At 36.9% G+C, this 19,568-nt stretch overlaps 1 protein-coding gene across 1 annotated transcript in view; it reads left to right on the forward strand.

The window, feature by feature from the left end:
• Positions 1 to 18,558, forward strand: part of LOC140137694 (tetratricopeptide repeat protein 38-like) — a 33,742-nt gene extending 15,184 nt beyond the window's left edge. Inside the window, exons 4-12 of the mRNA XM_072159449.1 lie at positions 2,972 to 3,143; positions 4,276 to 4,449; positions 5,158 to 5,233; positions 6,750 to 6,869; positions 7,556 to 7,736; positions 8,587 to 8,752; positions 9,487 to 9,643; positions 11,256 to 11,329; positions 17,318 to 18,558. Of these exons, the coding sequence (XP_072015550.1) occupies positions 2,972 to 3,143; positions 4,276 to 4,449; positions 5,158 to 5,233; positions 6,750 to 6,869; positions 7,556 to 7,736; positions 8,587 to 8,752; positions 9,487 to 9,643; positions 11,256 to 11,329; positions 17,318 to 17,408 (1,211 nt within the window). The 3' untranslated portion in view covers positions 17,409 to 18,558. The remainder of the gene's footprint in view (positions 1 to 2,971; positions 3,144 to 4,275; positions 4,450 to 5,157; positions 5,234 to 6,749; positions 6,870 to 7,555; positions 7,737 to 8,586; positions 8,753 to 9,486; positions 9,644 to 11,255; positions 11,330 to 17,317) is intronic.
• The last annotated feature ends 1,010 nt before the right edge of the window (positions 18,559 to 19,568 follow it).

Raw genomic sequence — 19,568 nt, forward strand, 5'->3', positions numbered from 1 at the left:
TTTTATGGTCTTCTGTTGACTGGTAATCATAGCATATATTATATAGCTTAAGGGGGTACTACACCCCTCGATAAATTTGTGTCTATTTTTGCATTTTTCTCAAAAACTAATAACACACTGGCAACAAAAGTTATCTATATTATAGGGGCAAGGAATCCAATTACTACACTTGAATTTCAGTGACCCAAGACAAGCGGTTCGTTATTTATGATAAGAAACAAGGTACCACTAGGATGTACCTCATTTTCTATCATATATACTGAACCGCTTGTCTTGAATCACTGAAATTTCAGTGTAGTAATTGGATTCCTTGCCCCAATAATATACATAACTTTTGTTAGCAGTGTGTTATAATGTTTTGAGAAAAATGCAAAAATATTCACAAATTTACCACAGGGGTGTAGTACCCCCTTAAATAAATGTGTAAGGCCAATAGATGAATATAAATTAAGAAAAAAAAATTGAAAAATGTATGGAAACACTCAAACAAGTCATGGAGCCTTAGCACTTGTCACAAAATGTGAGGGGAGGGCTCTCCCATAATAACCAGTAGTACTTTGCATTTGGCATCAAATTTCTGGATCAGCCCCTGACTTCACCCTTGACTCCATTACCATGGTGATAGATAATTTTAGGCATTTTCAGGATTCTCAAATTGGACAAATTTCATCACTTTTTGGAATTTAAGCAATTTATTTAATTTATTATTCAATTAATTTTATATGTTAGCTTGGCTGGCCTGAAACTATGTACAAATCAAAGCATTTGCATAAGTGATTGAGAGTTTATACAATTTTACTTAATAACCCTATTTATTTATGAAAGATGTAAGGAGGTGTTAACCTTGAAATATTGGATTTAAGAATCTTAAGGTTATTAATTATTTTAAACTGTTGTGATTTGGTAGTTCACAGCATCACTACGGGATTCTCATGAGAGTAGCAGCGCTGCTACTCTCGAGTACCTACGTTGGCCACCAGACCCTTGTGGCCCAGCAAGCCGGCTGCAACTTGCGAATACCTCGTGGCGTAGGTACTTTGAAGGTACTCCGAGTACCGACACTGGTACTCGCCTGTCAGGTACTCCGCAGCTGAGTACCGACGTTGGTACTCTAGCAAAAAAAATGAGGCAAGCGGGTTGCCATTTCTTATTTGTTTCTGTTGCCATATTGTTTTATATTGATTAATATGTTCTTGATTTATGTTTCTTATTTATTCTTTGGGCATTTTTAAGCGGATAAGTTAAGTAGGCCTATTAGTAAATGAGTAAATAAATAAATAAGTAAGTAAATAACTAACTAAAGGAGTAAGTAAATAAATAAGGAAATAGGTAAACAAGTAAATAAGTTATTAAATAAATAATTACCCAAAGAAGTAAATAAATAAATAAATAAATAAAGAGACAGGTAAAATAACTTATTATACAAATGAGTAAATAATTAGGTAAATACTAACTAAATAAGTAAGTAAATAAACAAGAAAACAAGAAAATAACCAAGTTGGTCTAAATAAATAAGCAATTAAATAAATATCTAAATATCTAAATGAGTAAGTAAATAAATAAGTGGAGATAATAAATAAGTATAAAACAATTAAATAAATAAATAAAGAACTAAGTAAATTTATAAGTACATAAGAAAGTAACCAACTAAATAAATAAATAGGTTATAAATAAATCAGTAAAATAACTAAAGCGAGTAATGAGTTAATGAATAAAAAAACATATGAACATAAAATACATGATGCAATCTTTTCTAAACATTTCTGAAAAGTAATAAATTTACTAAATAATTAAATAAGATAAAAAAATACAAATGAAAACAACCAAGCTGAGCAACCATCAGCCAGGCAAACAGCTAACTAACCAACCAAGTAAACAATCAAACAAACAAAAAACCGTGTTATTTTCCTAACAGAACAAAACGGAAAACAAAAGAAAAACAACGGAATTATAACACTGTCGCCGGCGTACGGAAAAACTGCATTGTGCAACAAGCAATTGCATCCATCTGTATCCAGATCATAACAAATTAATAATTCCACATCAACGCGTTGCGTGTGCAAGCCTTGTTGAGCGCGTAGTTGAACGCCGCAGTCGGCCGCGTAGTTGTACCCGGCGGTAGCGCCTTGAAGTCAATGAACTTTACGATCAAAGAACTTTAGCGACGGAGTACCTCGCGGGTGAGTACCTTCACTGCTACTTCACTGCTGACACATGGGTACACCATGGATGCGGTTACTGTGCAGGTACTTCCGCTGAAGGGCCATCGAAGTACCCCCGACCATGGTCTACCTATAAGTCACCTACTCGGTACATCGCAGTTGACTCTTAGGTGACGCATGGTGGAGTATCGATGTAAGTACTTTGCTTCGGGGGTATCTACAGTATGGTGGCCAACGCTGGTACTTTGGTGTAGTACCAACGTCGGCCACAAAGGGATTGGGTACTCGGTAGTAGCAGCGGTAGTAGCCGCGAAGTAACATTGCAGCAGAGGTACTCCGTCGCCAGGAATCTTGTAGTGATCTTACGAATGGTAGTGAGCTTTGGCAAAAACTGCATTGCTCAATTCATAGCGAGCGTGTAGAAGAATTAAAATATCACAGATATACTTTTATAGGTGCTGCAGTTCTTGAGTTACGTTGTAAAGAGGGCTGAAACAACAACACTTTTGTAAAACGTACATAACTCAATACTCATAAACAACAATAAATTAAGCAAATTTGCAAAGTATACGATTTGTAGAATGAACTTTTGCAAAACATCAAGGTGTTAATTTTTAATAATATATTGATCTAGATAATGAAAATCAATTTTTAGGTTGCTTCGACCAACAATACCTCATCTACCCTTAAATATATATCAGAATTTTCTTGTATTTAAGGGCAGGGAAGGGAAACAAATTTTGAATTTCGAATTATTAACCATGGAAACGTACATTATGCTAATCTCAAACTTATTTTTTATGTTTCAGTTATGGGGCAAGTGATGTCAGTTGGAATGTCATTATTCAGTACCTCTGACACTATAGATAACAACCCTGAGCTAAGAGACAAGGTTAATGCTTTGGTAGTGCATGCAGATAAGAGTGATATTACACCAAGGGAACAGAAACATGTGGATGCTATCAATCTATATGCTGATGGGTAAGAAATAAAGGATGTTGGGTGCACAAAACATGTAACACTTCCCAGGGGGATCATTCACATAAATGGTCTGTACGCATGCGTGACCAAAAAAACAAGTAAAAGGGGGTGTTTTTTTTAGGCAAGGCAAGTTACGCACGTGACGCGTTTAGGGTCTAAAAACAGTGACTTTCAAGAATAAGGGTAGTTTTCTGAAACTGGACAACTTGTTTAGGGTACCTTTTAAAATTTTTGGTAAATTATGAGTCCAAAAAGGGTACATTTGTTGCATTTTCACCAGCCAAAAACTCATTAGGGGGTAAATTCTACACTAAATTACCTTATTAAGGGGCTAAATTTGCTGGTAGGGTAAAACTCGTTTAGGGGGGTGTTTGAAAAAAATTTGGTCACGCATGCGTACACTGTCATATTTGAGTGGCCCCCCCGGGTAACACTTGCATATTATCAGTTGCATAAACCAAATGTGGGAGAAGGGGGCAGGGTAGTCTGTGCTTCTTCCCCCTGTATCATTGGTCCCAAAGCGACCTACATTACATGTATCACTTGCAGATCATTAATTGCATATCCAGGGTGCAGGGTGGTCTGTGCTTCTTCCCCCTGTATCAATGGTCCTAAAGCGACCTGCATGTAACACTACTTGCATAACATTAATTGCATAACCAAATGTGACCCATCACATCAAAACCGACTACTTCGCAGCTGGGTTTATTGGCAGACAAAAATGAAAGATGAGAAAATATAAGGAAAAACATTTTTACTCTATCTGATTTCCACAAGTAAGGTGTCATTTTAAAGCTAAAAATCAGCAGTTTATCCTAGTGTTTAAATCTCCATTTTCATTTCTGCCGCGAAGTGGTCGGTTTTGATGTGATGGGTCACAAATGTGGGAGGGGGAAGGGTGGTCTGTGACCCTGGTCCTTGTATCAATGGTCCATGAAGTACATTGTGACCAGGGGTGTATTTCACTAAACTTTTAAAGTTGCTGCCAAATTAGAGCAACATTTAGTTTCAAAGATTTGTAAAATAATAAACAGCATGTAACTTGATAATCACCTTTTTAATGTATCAGAAGCAGTTAATTGAGTTTAGGAATAAAGGGTTGTCCTTGTTATTTTTCTTGCATATGAAAAAGCAAACTACATGAAGCAACGGTGAAATGGGAAGAGATCGTTGCAGAGTATCCTACTGACCTACACGCCATCAAACAAGTCCATGGGTCAACTTTCGTTGTCGGAAGACCACAGATAATACGCAATGTTGTCAATAGTGCGTTACCTTCCTGGACAACAGACATGAAACACTACAGGTGAGGACTCTTATTCAGACCTGAAACTTTTCCTCTTTTCAGCTGATTTCCTCTTTTTTTATTCCTGAAATTTATGTGTTTTCTTTTATTTTTAGCCCAATTTGAGCCACTTTACCCCAATTTTACGCTGTTTTTCAGCGTTTATTGAGCATTTCCAGCTTTTTTCCTCTTTTTTTTATTAATACCCTGTTTCAGGTCTGCTTATTACCATAGTGGTTCCAGACTACCTATTATGTATGGTGGTGGGTTTTACTGCAGTAGTTGCAACTTTTCATAACTCTAACAATGTATTTACACATAAAAATAACTAGGATCCTTTCTCAACGTGCACCCAGGGGCTACCGAGCCAGAGGGGACAAAATTTGTGAATTGTTCTACTGACCCGATACCAAAATTGCTTTATCGGGACAAACACATGCTTCGTGCACATATATTTTGTAATTTTAATGCTAAAATGGACATTACAACTTTTGTCCATTGTGTCCCGGTATTTCGAGCCAAGGGGGGCAAGTTGCAACTTTTGATAAATTTACTCCCAGTGTTTTGAGCTGGGTAATGCGCTTCATGCGCCCTTCCTCAAGTCCTATTTTACTGTCTCCTACCAAGTACCAGTAATGCAATCATTGTATTGTACAGTGTATCTTTTGTATTGTCCACAAGTTGAAGAAGTGATATTTATTTATTTATTTATTTATTTATTTTTTGCAGTTTTTTAAAAGGAATCTTGGCATTCGGCTTTGCAGAAACTAGTTTATTCCCTCAAGCAAATAAAACAGCAAAAGAGGCAAGTATTTGTTGCTGTTGCTGCTGTTTATTGTTGCTGTTGTTGCTGTTTATTGTTGCTGTTGTTTATTGTTGCTGTTGCTGCTTACTTTTGATGTTGTTGTCATTGCAGTTCTGCGGTTGTTGCTGTTGCTGATTTTGTTTTTATATTCTGGTTTCTGCTGTTGTTTCTGTCGTTGTTACTACTGGTGTTGTTATTGTTGTTTATTTAGTTCAAGTGTGAGTTTGTAATAAAGAAATATTCTACAAATGCAAATAAGGCAAACTGTTATATTTCGCATTTTTTATACAAAAATGTCAGTAAAATATGTTTAAAGCATTTTGTTGGAAGAATTGTGACAATATTTCATTGTGTGTATAACTTAGAATACATTATAATAAGCTCTGGTTTTGAGCATCTCAAACTTATTTTGACTGAGTTTGAAGTCAGGGGAAAAAGGGGAGGGGGCTGCTGGCTGCTCATTTTCCACAATACTTTAGGCAAAAAAGCTTATAAAGATTTTGAAATCCAATTTGCAACTGCATTGATTTTGATTTACAAGCTTTTTTTGCCTAAAGTATTGTGGAAAACGAGCATATGTCCGATTTGGTTTTTTTTAGTATTAAAAAAAAAAAAAGCTCAGTGATTTATACATGTAGTGCGCTACGCACAGGCACATTGCCTAGACGTTGATCCACAAGCCTCAGCACACTTTACAGGTTGTCGCTGACCACTATGGCCCATATAATTCCATAAACCATTTAACAACAATTCAGGCACATTGCTGCTTTTAAGAGCACACACCCTAGACATTCCACAAATAACCTTCGCAACCAGGATCAGCTCCTCAAGTTTTGTACGGGTTACAACGAGACAACTTAATAGTAGTAAGGGGAATTTAAAGCTAACTCAATTTTCCACGAGAGCATAATAGGCACCGTCAGGGTTCGAACCCGCAACCTCTCGTACCATAGTCGAACATGTTATCGATTGAGCTAACTTGACTGACATATTAGTATGTTTGGTATCTTTCATAGATCACAAAGGTGATCAAAGATGGGTATAATTGCAAAAAGAGTGTTCCAGGTTAGATATACTATGATTATCATGTAAAGAGGTCAGTTAGCAGAGTCAGATGAACAATATGTTCACCTCTTGGGCACTGAACATTTGGATCATATTCTTTTTACTGTCGATTTAGTATTGGCACTGAGCCATGCAGTTCAGAGCAAATGCCCTTATACTCCCATTTTCTGAACGTGTGATTTCTTTTATGCAAACTTAAGGTCAACAAAATCCCTATTGAATGCTATTGCATTAACAGACTACAGAGGCACATTGGTTATGGTAAGATCTTGCTTACTTCCAAATTTTAAGACACTATCCACCAACATGGATTCCATACCCGGAGCTTGTTCCAACAATGTGGCTGCCATTTCGAATGTTTACAGGTCCAGATGGTTTATATGATAGGGTCAATTATAGCTGAATGATAATGCCATTACAATAAATATTTGTTTGTTAATTTTCTGTGTAGGGTCTAGCTGTAGATCAAGATGAGGTGTGGTGTAGACATTCCTTATGTCATCTCCATGACAACACAGGCCAGTGGGATTATGGGATTGATGCCTTACAGACTACAGAGGCACACTGGATGGTAAGATCTTGCTTGCTTCGCACTCTACACCTCCCCTGTGGAAGGTTTAGCTTAAGTCTTCCACAGATCGCAAATGAAGTATGGGTTTCAAATAGACAATCGGGTACTTACATTTGAAATATACTCACTCCAGTTGTGGAAGATATTCCATATGCCTTCCTTGAGGGAGTAATTTAATTTTTATTATGGTATCTCTAAACGTAATGATGGTAAGTATATAAAAGTATACATTTTCAGAAAGGAAATGATGCAAGAAATCAAACTAGCATAACAGGTCCATGCATAAACAAGCAGTTTTTGAGAAAATTACAAAAGTTGAGAAATAACAAAACTATGCCATCAATTTTCAACGCAATTGCATATTCTCAAAACCTTGTCAAACAATACAGGGGCAATGCCTGTGTACATGGTTTGGAACCGCACAGTAGGATCGAGAGTGCAAACTGGCATACATGAAGTTTTGGTTTTTATTTGCAAAGAGTTTTGGGATATACCGAAATGGTCACTACTCTTTTATGTGCTATGTTATGTTGCATTTATGTCTTGTTCAATATTTTGGTTTGATGAGATGTGTAATATTATGTAATGCAAATTATGCAATGTTACAATAACTTCAGTGATGCTATTGTTCATTGTGTTTCTTCATATACATGTTATAACATTATTTTGATTTTTTTATCATGCAGAAATGCACTTCTTTCAACTGCCACCTGCTATGGCATCAAGCTTTGTTCTACATGGAGAAAGCAGACTATGACAAAGTACTAGAAATCTATGACAACCATATTGAGAAGACACTGAAAGACTCACATAGCATGCTGGCCAAACGAGATGCCACATCACTGCTGTATCGCTTGGAAATGGAAGGTACATCTAAGGATAAGATTTTATGTCAGGTTTTCTGGATTTGTCAAGAGAACCAACCAGTAGTTGTACAAGAGTATAAGAAAGTTGTGAATGTTTATGTTTCTAGATAATGATCATATAAATAATACTTCGTAAGTTTGAACTTGCAAAAGAGCATTTTTATGCACACATGGAAAAGGCTATCTTTTTATATAACATTGCATTGTGTTTTTATCCAATATAAAATAAGGGTGCATATGCATCTTATCTTTAAACTCTTTCACCCATGAACCATGTTAATTCTGATTCCATTCAGATTTCCTGTCTCCACTACCCTCTTAAAGTAAGTTTCCAACATTTAGGCTTTAAGCTCCTCAATCAAGAATTGTAGCAGTTGAAACAAGTATTCTTTACAACATTGTGTAATACCTTGATATGTCATCTGTATGTAGATGTAGATGTGCCTTCTGACTCCTTTGATCTGTTGCAGACTTCCAGTCTGATGAGGGTGCTATAACTATTCAACAACTCCAGCCTATGATTTAATTCAGAATAAAGTTTAATAATGTGTATTGCCTTCAGCACCAAGCTTGGATAGGCTTTATTTAAAAAAAAGGTTCACTGAATGAATGACTGACTAACTGACTGGTTGGGTGGCTGACTGACTGGGTGGGTGGGTGGCTGGGTGTTTGGCTCGCTGACTGACTGACTTACTGTCTGGCTGACAGCTGATGGCTGATTGTTGGCAGACTGAGTGACTAACTCACTGACTGACTGGGTGGCTGGCTGACTGACTGACTGACCTACTGACTGACTGACTGAGGTTGTACTTATCACAAGGTATAATATTTTCGTTTTGTTTGATATCCAGGAGTGAAAATAGGAGACAGATGGGAGGATGTCTATGAGATTTGTCGTCCCAATATTGATGACCACTGCTTTGTATTCAATGACACACATATGCTGATGTCATGCCTGGGAGCTAAAAAACCTGATGTAGCTAAGAAAATGGTGAACTCTCTCAGAAATTGGGCAAGGTAAATACAAAATGTAATCAGGTAATTGCACGACAACTATGTGAAAATGTTTCAAAGAAACATTTACTTTAAAGCAAAATGTTTGATATAGTTAAACTGCAATTTCCTTGAGAATAAAAAAGTAACATATATTGGACCTAATAAGCACAGACACTTCAAATTAGATGAAAGTGAAAATTTGAAATTATCTGAAGTCAAAAATATTTTCATCCTAAGCTGGAAAGTTTAGATGGTCTTTTTATTTACACACTTGACAGAATATTGAAGAGGGGTGGTTAGACTAGATGTCACTTTTGTAAGAGGTGCGTATTAGGGAAACAGTGTTACCTAGGTCAAATACCGTACTTAGTTCTTGTTGTTAATGCTGTGATAACACATTTTTCTTTCCTTCAAGTGACCGAGGAACTATCAAGGAAAATCATGGTATCACAGCAGAATAGATGTCTTATAAAAATCTAATTCCAAGTCACATTGCTTTTTTAGCGACAAGCAGTACGAGAAATGCCAAAATTGTCCTTCAAGTGGCCGAGATGGAAAATCAATAGTTGCCCATAAATCCAATTCCAAATTACATTGCTTCTATAATGACAAGCAGTACGTAGTTTTGTAAGGCATTTATAACAAACAGCCAGCAGAGACTTTGTTAAAGCTGTTGATCTAATGGATCCAGCAATGTATTCTCCATGGACTCCATTCATAATGTTATAATTGTGTGGTTTTTTTTCTTATTTCAGAGATAAATCTGGTTATTACTACCAAACATGTATGAAGACTGGACTCCCAATTTGTGAGGCATTTGTAGCAGCAGCTGATGGAGACTTTGCTACAGCCGTTGATCTTATTCACCCAGTACGCTATGACATCATCAATATTGGGGGCAGTAATGCACAGGTATGTATGACATCATCAATATTGGGGGCAGTAGTGCACAGGTATCATGTATGGGATGTTCATGGGACTCAGGAATGTAGCTCTGTGGCTGTTATGATGTGTAAAGAAAAGTGTTTACATTTCTCACGACAAAAATCATCAGCATTAAACATTTTCATCACTCCTCAAACTATTTATCATGATAAGAAATGGTAGCACCAGGCCAAACCCTAGCAACTCCTGTACCTGGCAGACAGAATCAGGGAAGTAGCCAGGATTTATTTAGGGGCAAATTTTTAAAAAATTGACCTTTTTTCCCCTACAATTGGACCTTTTCCCAAAATTTTGAACTTTTTTGACCAAGTGTAAAGTACCTAATTTTTTCACTTGATACACTTGCAAATTGGCAAATTTGAACCTTTTTTGACCAAAAAAAGTAATAAAAAGCAAGTGTATTAAAAAAGCTGAAAATCAAAAATCCAAAAAAGCTGTACTCTCACACCCCTGAAAATAATAAATCACAGCCCTAAAAATAATATATATAAAAGAGGTGTTTGAGAGTCTGAGGCTGTCTTCCCTTTAAACCATTATTCCTTAGATGCAATGGTTCAGTGTCCAGATTGGACCATCTAGGTAGGAATTTGATGTTTGTAGGAAAGACAGTAAAAAAAAAGCGCAGTGATTTATAGTGCGCTATAAATGTTGGTATTTATACAACGCCTTTCACATGTGAACATGTACCAAAGCGCTTTACATTTATTCCGCCGTCGTTAGAATATGTCAGCTGCCATACAATGCCCAAGGCATGCTCATAACTTTGGGCGGCGCTCAATGGACAGTATTCATAACAGCTCCCCATTTCACACCTGGGTGGAGAGGAGTAATCGAGATTAAGTGCCTTACTCAAGGGCACAACACGATGGCGTCGCTGGGGCTCGAACCCGCAACCTTCCGATTATGAGTCGTAGCCCATTCCGCTCGGCCACCGTGCTCCCTCACAGGCACAGGCACAACGCCTAGACGTTGATCCACAAGCCTCAACACACTTTACAGAACCTTAGTAGAACAAGTAACTCACAATTAGCCTAACAGTTGTATAAAACAGGCACGAGAATGGCTTTTTTGAAAACTGCCTGAAAAAGCGTGTGAATTTGGCCTTAAAAGGTCCAAAACAGACAGAGAAAAAAATCAGTACATTTGGACAACAAAATTGCCTGAATTCAGGCAAAAGCCTGAAAAGTTTCATGCCTGATAAAAAGTTTTTGGGTGACAAATACTCACCTATATTCAGTCAGGGATGGGAGGTAACAAGAAAAATTAGGGAAAGTACATGTACATGCAGAGAGCAACCAGCATCAAATTGTCCTTTTTGGGTCCATTTTTGTGGGATTCCATTTGGGGAGGGATGTGATACACCGTGGAAGGGTGAGGGAATACTATTAAGATTTTCTGGAAGAATAGACAGTCACCCCTGATTTAAACTGAGCGTACCTCAGAAGGAGTTCTGGTTTATGTTTTAGGGTCAAATTTTGGACATTGAGTTTTGGTAAAAATGACGGGCACTTGTCAAACTCTAGCTAAGATGCTGATTGAAACCCCATTGTTTTAAATTTTTGATGATCTTTTCTTGCAGAGAGATGTATTCAACCTATTCCTGATCAATGCTGCTATCAATTCTTCAAAACCAGAGCATCAACATCTTGCAAAGTAAGTTTCATCGATCGGATGTTCATGTACATTATTTTGCAACTCTTTGCATAAGGCCAAATAAAATTAAAAACATGTTTCACGTCCGGGTTTTTGAAAAAAAAAGGAGGAAGAGGGGGCTTTTTATTTTTTATTTTTTATCGCAAAATCGGTGTAAATACCCATAATTAGAGCTATTTTAGCGTATGCAATAATGCCTGGAAAGAGGAGGAGGCCTCTTTTTATTTGTTGTTCTGAGAGATAGGCCCTCTAACTATCACAAAACCTTATAAAAGTGTTTCTTGTATATTAGCAAGGCTATAGAAAGCACCTCTACTTCCTAGACATGTTTTTTGAAAAGTTGAATTTCAAAAAATAAAAATAAAATTGAAGAAACCTCAAAAAAGGAAGCGGGAGGGGACGTGAAACATGTTTTATTTTTTATTTGGCCTAATTCAATTCAATCCTTTTCCCTATTTATTTTGAATCATTTTTGAGCTCAAGAATATTCCGAATAAAAATAAAGCAAAAGCGCATTTTTTTCCCTTCAAAATATGTCTCCAAGTGCTATAGTTACATCAAACGCCTCAGAATAGTGAGTAATGCTCATAAACGGATAATATACAAAACATCCACCAGCTGGCAAACTCCCAGCATCATATGTTAATCCACCAAAAAAACGTTGACAACGTAAAGAAAGCAGCAAGTTTAAAAAGCCCCCACCTCGGCTCACTTTTTGAAACTTGGTCCCATTTGTAAAAGATACTGATTTAAACTTTGTCATAATTATCAACTTAAAACATTTCCAGAAGTGTTATGTATCTTTAATGTGCCGATCACGATATTAAGTTGTTAGCATTCTGGAGCGATCAGAAAGGTTATTAATATGTTGTTCATGGCCAATATCCTATATATGTTTTGTTTTATAATAAGTAGGCATGTTAATGGCAATGATGCTATTGCTTAAACGTTAAAAACACCGATTTGCTGTTGATATTCAAAATGGGACCAAGTTTCATAAAGTGAGCCGAGGTGGGGCTTTTTAAACTTGCTGCTTTCTTTACGTTGTCAACGTTTTTTGGTGGATTTTATTTCTTTTTATGAATATAGCCAAGCAGCTATAAGTTTGGAAAGTCATCGGGTTACGAAGTACTCCATAAAACGAATAAAACTAAACATAGATGTTTGAAATTATATGTTACTAGCGATAACCCGTCTTGCGCGGTCAGAGTCTTTCACGGTTTGTAATTTTTTTTTTATTTTGTGAACATGTAAATGTTTTATTATGTGATTAATGGTATGAGAGGAGATTATATATATCATTTAGAAATATAATTTGTAGTATCCTTTCCATATAAATCAATGGCTTGAAATTGCAATTACGTCGTGATCGCGGTTTGTAGTTTTAATTTCCCTCATTCTTCATGTCAACCATGATTGTGGTTTTGTAGCCCTGCGGGGCAATCTAGTTGGATATCCAAATTTCGCGGTTGATAGTTCTTTGCAGCCCTGCGGGGCAATCTAGTTGGTTTTCGCTATTAAGCGGCGGTTGTTGGCGGTCTTTCGCGGTTTGTAGTTTTAATTTCCCTCATTCTTCAAGCCCTGCTCTCTATCGGGGGTTCCGTGTGTCTGTGGTGGGGACAGTCCCTCCTTTTAATAGGCATTTTACTTTTATATAGGCGATTTACTTCAAATTGAAGCTGAGAAATGCGTGTATATGTAGCAAGGCTTATACTACGGAAGCGTCTAAGTGCCACGACTTAGCAAGATAATTATGTTTTAATGATTGTAGTTTTTTGTAGCCCTCTTGGGCAATCTAGTTGGATATCCAAATTTCATGGTTGATAGTTCTTTGTAGCCCTACTTGGGGCAATCTAGTTGATTTCCTATTAAGCGGCGGTTGTTGGCGGTCTTTCGCGGTTTGTAGTTTTAATTTCCTCATTCTTCAAGCCCTGCTCTCTATCAGGGGTTCCGTGTGTCTGTGGTGGGTACAGTCCCTCGTTTTAATAGGCATTTGGGTATTTTTGCCGCTTTGCTAATTTTCCTTTACGTAGCTATGACTTTAGTGGCCTTCCATATTTGGTTGTATCTTTTTGGATACGTTTTTGTCCCTGCTGGCCTCCATACTATAATAATTTTTCACACCTATAGAGTGTATGCAATAAACCAACCGGAATGGTATAACAATTGAAATGACAGTCATGTTGGAATACAGTTCTACGATAGCTGAAGATGACAAAGGGACAGGTCTCTAGATCGATTCAACAACCATTCATACATATCACATGTTTTATTGTCCTATTATCATGCGAATCGCCCGTGGTAGGACAGAACTAAAAATGAGAAAAATATTGGCAACATCTTGCTTTGATAAAAAAAAATAATATCATAATAGCACTGGATGATTAAAATTGTGTTATCCTTGATTAATGACAATAAAATTATTGTTTAATAAAATATTGAAAAAATAAGTTGGTCATCGGATTTCGTACTCGAGTCCCCGGATTAGGAGTTCAATGCCTTAACCATTACACCACGAGACTCAGCTGCGAAATAGCGTGTCGATGTACAATATTTATTATATGAATTGATGTGTCGTCCGAAAAGAACAAAAGAATTGTGAAAAACTTGATTTTTTGGCTTAATGGGGTTCGAATTTGTATGTACGGTATTTCAGAAATTGCTAGGGTATAATTGGAAGTGAATCTGAAAAAGTAGTGTGAAGGTGATAACCAGGTAGACCTGTAGCAGTGTCTAAAAATTCTGGATCAGTATGATTTGCAACTAATTTTCGCTATGAAACACCACGTGAAATGGAAGCAAAAATATTTGTTTATTACGAACAATGATTGACTGTAGGATTGGTGGCCCTTTTTGAATTAATGAGTTGTCAAGATATTACACCTGGGACTGTAAATAACATTTAGCATGGTTTTAGATACATTTTGTACCCAGCGAAAAATAACATCGAACAATAGAAGTCAAGTGTTTTAATGTTAGCTGTAAATATAGTCTCGTGGGAGCATCTGTTATTAGTCTTCTTTATCAGTCTTTTTTTTAAAAACTTGCTGGTCACGGCTACCGTGTGACTCTAATGATGGCCAACATACCACATATTTTTTGGTCTGTCGCATAAACACAAAGACACAAAACACTTATCATGTAACACAATGTCACGCAATGCGTAAGTGATTTGTTAGACACGGGCGACCCTCATGAATATGCAAGAATTCTCAGCGTAAAAAGTACAGACCTTGCCTGTTTGTGAATGGTCTGTATCTCTATAATAGTCTATGATAACGCTATACGTTCACAAACACTTGTTAGGGGGGCCTGGTGCAAAAAGGGGGGCCCTGACAAATTTTGACCTGCCTAATGGGGGGCCCTGAAAAAAATTATCACAAATTGTCCTGGGAAAATTGAGTTTATATGCTTTTCTATGGGGTTAACCCATAATTTTCATGTCAAAAAGGAGGGGCCCTGAAATTTTTGAGGTCTATAAAGGGGGGGAAAAATGTTTGCGACAAAATTTTTTTGCATCAGGGCTAGGGTGGGCCGAAAAACACCTTTTTTCTCAGATCGACTTGGAACCCTCTGAGAATTTTACTAGGGTACATACTACTATTGTGCTAAAATATCAGTAAGATCGGAGCATGTCTCGCCCAGGCAGTAGATTTTCACAAAATCCCTAATTATTTGCCATTTCTTATTGTATAACTCTATATAGAGAAATCAGTAGAAACAACCTGGGAAAAGTAGGCATTGAGATGACATCATAGCCAATATTAAACAATTTGGGTAGTTTGTTTAGACCCTTCAGAACATCACCAAATAGCAAGCAGTCTCCAATTGGTTACCATTATTTTTTGCTAGAGACCTGTATTTAGTTAAATACATGTATTAATGATATTTGAGCTGCTAAATTAAGGGGTAGGGGTAGCATTATGGAGCATTTCCCCAGTTCTACTGAGTCAAATTTTGGTCTTGTTGGGTAGATATGAACTGCAAAAGTACAAACAATACATGAGATATGAATTTAGAGCAGCTCTGACATGACCAGGGGTTAAAGGGTCATGTGACGCCTGATTGTAGTAATTTTCAAGGCTGTGTGACCTTTTGACCTCTGGTCAAAACATGGATAACCAAAAATCATATAGCATTTATTTTTGGCAATGCTGCAGTTGATATCTGTGCAACAATACCGCATTTGGGAAATTTGACTGAGTAGAACTGGGGAAATTCTCCATAATGCTACCCCTACCCTTAATATAGCAACTCAAATATCATTAATATTTGACTTACATGCGTGTCTTTAGCAAAAATAATGGTAACCAATTGGAGACGGCTTGCTATTTGGTGATGTTCTAGAGGGTCCAAACAAACTACCCAAAGTGTTTAATATTGGTTAGGATGGCATCTGAATGCCTACTATTCCCAGATTATTTCTACTGATTTCTCTATATAGAGTTATACAGTAAGAAATAGCAAAAAAGTAGGGATTTTGTGAAAATCTATTGCCTGGGCTTAAACATGTCTCGATATTACTGATATTTCAGCACAATACTAGTATGTACCCCAGTAACATTCTCCGAGAGTTTCAAGTCGATCCGAGAAAAAAAGTGTTTTTTGGCCCACCCTAATCAGGGCCCCCTAACAAGTGCTTGTGTCCCTAAATCTACCATTTTGGATTGTCACACCTGGGCCAAAATAGAAATCTTATTATTAGAAATTATGGCAATTTTCTTGAAATCCAAGCTTCAGCTTGCCATGGGCAATTAATTTTAAGTTTCATATTGACCGTGTGTCTCAAGAGTCAAGTTTTCATTTTGGTTAACATTTCCCTCCCTGTTTATTTATCTTTTTCCAAACAATCAGTTTGCTTTGTCACATAAAGTGAGCATAAACATGACAAAAATTAGCTTAATTAAAAAAGGAACTATTTTACTTTGTTGAATGAAGCTATTTAATCGTTTTGGAAGCAAGACCCATAGTAATAACAGGGGTGGAATTTCGCGGGAGTCTGAGAGTCGACTCTCGCAGAGACTCCCGTAAAATCCTATTGCGAGAGTCCATGTGGACTCTCACTGGAAATGATTGGATCAGCGAACTTATGTGCCAAGTTCAACACGCCTTAAAACTCAAAGCCTGCAAAATATAAAGGAAAAGTCGCCAAAGATGCAATGACATATATGGAAGTGAGAGTATGATGACACATTAAAAACTTAACTTTGTTAGTTTATTTGTTAGTTTGTTTGTTTGAATGCATTTTACGTGGCCTAAATATAATACCTTTTGGACTCCCGCAAGATTGTACAACGAGAATCCATTTACGGGAATCCATGGACTCTCGCAAAACTCTCTTGCGAGAATCCACTTGGACTCCTGTGGCACTTTACGAAATTCCACCCCTGTAATAATAAGTTTGGATTTATATAGAGCATTTTTCCAGAGGATTCAGATCGCTGTAATTTTGCTGCCACTGGTGAATGATCAGAATAAGATTGCATCAAATAGGCCAGTTGCAGCCGAACTAGACACTTTTAGCATTTAGAGATTGTAACATCCACCAATTATCTGTTCAGCTCCCCAAATTTCATTGGGTGAAGGAAGTTTTTAATAACCAAATAACTAATCACCGATTTAGAAAGCAGGATGAAACTGGAAATCCCAGAGAAACCTGCTAGAGCAAGCATGGAACTTCATGGAAACTTCAAAACTTCATAACCAAGCGATGCATGAGACCCAATCATTTATTTGCCAAAATGCATACATGATGCACGGTCACTAAATAAACTTAAGTTTCTTGGCCAGGCAGTTGGACCGGACTTTTTTATGTCTCAAACAAAATCCTAAATCTTTGTCTGTTGTCCCCATAACTTGGTCCCCGCCAGCTCTTGCTGGCCCTGTTGAAATGTCCTTTATATTGGAAAAAGTTTGATTTGTAGAAGATTACAGAAATATTCTTATATTGCTATCTGGTGCTGAACAAATTTCTCCTATTTTCTGCAGATCTTTGATACATGAAAGGAGAGCACTGAAGGAAGACACACCATTGACGGATCGATTGATGTCTCGGTTGATGGCACAACATACACAATAATAAAAGTACTATCAAATTTTTAAACATTGCGTGATCAATCAAAATGAGTTAATACTAATAACTTACTCTTGAGCTGTGGCCAAATAATGTAAGCAAATTCTTTTGTATTTCATTGTTCTCAGGTGATCCACAGCCCCGGGGGGTCACTCCCATTATGGCCTGTACACCATCCGCGAGAAAAAAAATGTCAAAAAGGGTAGCACGATACGTGCATATTGTGTTTAGGGTGTTAAAAATGTGAAAAATTGGAAAAAAGGGTAGCAAAATCGAAATGTGCTAATACGCGGAAAGGGTATGTAAACAGTCAAAATTAATAGGTGAATTTTCATGGGAAAATTTTCTGGACATGTGACACCCATGGGCGCAGACATATTAGCATTATGGAATGTGACCCCGACCACAGCGGGTGGTCTTCCAATGTATTTGAATAGGAATAATAAAGACTAGTTTGCGTATGACATTCTATTAACAAAACCAAACATGCAGTAATGCGCAGGTCAGCAACTAACGCCACACCTTTGGACTGACATCAGACGTAAACTAGTCTTTTTAAATCAGTCTTCAATTACAGGCCAGGGTTTTTTTACTAATTGGTTATTTCTTTAGTAAAAGACTACTTAATCTAACCCATTTTCAAATACTTAAAGACAGTGATACACATGCAAGATATCATGAGATGGTTAAAACACACATTTTCTTTATTTTTAGCTTTTTCATTTCAAATGGTCACAAACTATTTTGTTCTATTTTTTGGAGTATTTGTTATCCATAATATACAGTCAACATTAATGGGTATATTTTCACGGGAAAATTTTCTGAACACGTGACCAATGCGTATCAATGTAAGTGTAACCTCGAGCCTGATCTCTGACGGTGGTGACCTCGCTATTCAAGTCTTAGTAATTTTGAATTGGAATAGTATTCTTGGCCACAATTTCGATAGAAATTTGTGTATTGCAAATTTATTGAATAGCATGCAATCTTAATTTCTTCAGAATATCATCAAAACGTAATTTCAAAAATATCTACCTACTGAAAAAATATTTATCTACGGAAACTCTTACCATAATATTTTTAACTTGCGACAAGTTACTTATTTTGCATCAAAAGAGGAATTGTTCCTATTCAAATACATTTGAAGACCACCCGCTGTGCTAGTCAGGCTCACATCACACACTATAGGTGGCGCTATTCGTCCATAGGGAAGTGGAATGTGCCTGTACGGTCCAAAAATGGCTTTACTGTGGGGCTCAATGGAAAAAATTACTAAAAATTAATTTTGACAACCAAAACCTAAGTGATGTTGACTTATGTTGGTACTGGCATGATACTGGATTCATAAACTATCACATAGTGCAATCCATGTTCCACCAAGTCGACACTCGATTTAGCTCAAAAGCAATTTGTGTGTAAATCAAGACCATCCAAAACAGCTTTCTTACAGTGAAGAATAGGAGGTCATCTGGGGTCACATACAGTAGTGTGCATTGTACATGTGCCTGCTGTCACAATTTCACACACAAAATTTTGGGCAATTTGCTGACACTATTTTTGTCTGTAACTTCAAAAGTATATGCACTAGAAACATGATTGACCCCTTATTGTTTAGGTAATTTAATTCTCTTTCAAATGAAAGAACTTTCAGCTAAAAATATTGAACTTCAAAATTTTATGAACATCCCTAGCTGTGCTCGGGTCACATTCCATAATGTTAATAATGTCTGCGCCCATGGGTTCAACGTGTCCAGAAAATTTTCCCGTGAAAATTTACCTATTAATTCTGACTGATATATCCATTTAAATGAACATTTAATTTCTTTTCCTCCCTCAATATAAATAGATTTCCTACCAAAGTCAGCAAGGCAATCTCAATGCTGACTTCAACATCAATCGTTTCTATATGGTAGAATCTTAGTGTTCAGTGGCGTAGATTTCTTTTTGACATTGGGGGGATGAAGTTGGAAAAAATTTCTTGAAGTAAACTGAATCCAGCACCTTTTGGCTCCAGAATAAGTTTATGGAACAAATACGCACGAAGCGCGCAAAAAAATTTGCCATTTTGAAGCTAAATTGTTGAAATATGGTGCATAAGTGGAATAAATTTGTGCGAAGTGCGAAAAAATTTGCACTTTGGGTTGGGCGCTAAAATGGCCAAATATG

The sequence above is a fragment of the Amphiura filiformis genome, chromosome 17, assembly GCF_039555335.1.
Source record: "Amphiura filiformis chromosome 17, Afil_fr2py, whole genome shotgun sequence".
Classification (NCBI taxonomy): domain Eukaryota; kingdom Metazoa; phylum Echinodermata; class Ophiuroidea; order Amphilepidida; family Amphiuridae; genus Amphiura; species Amphiura filiformis.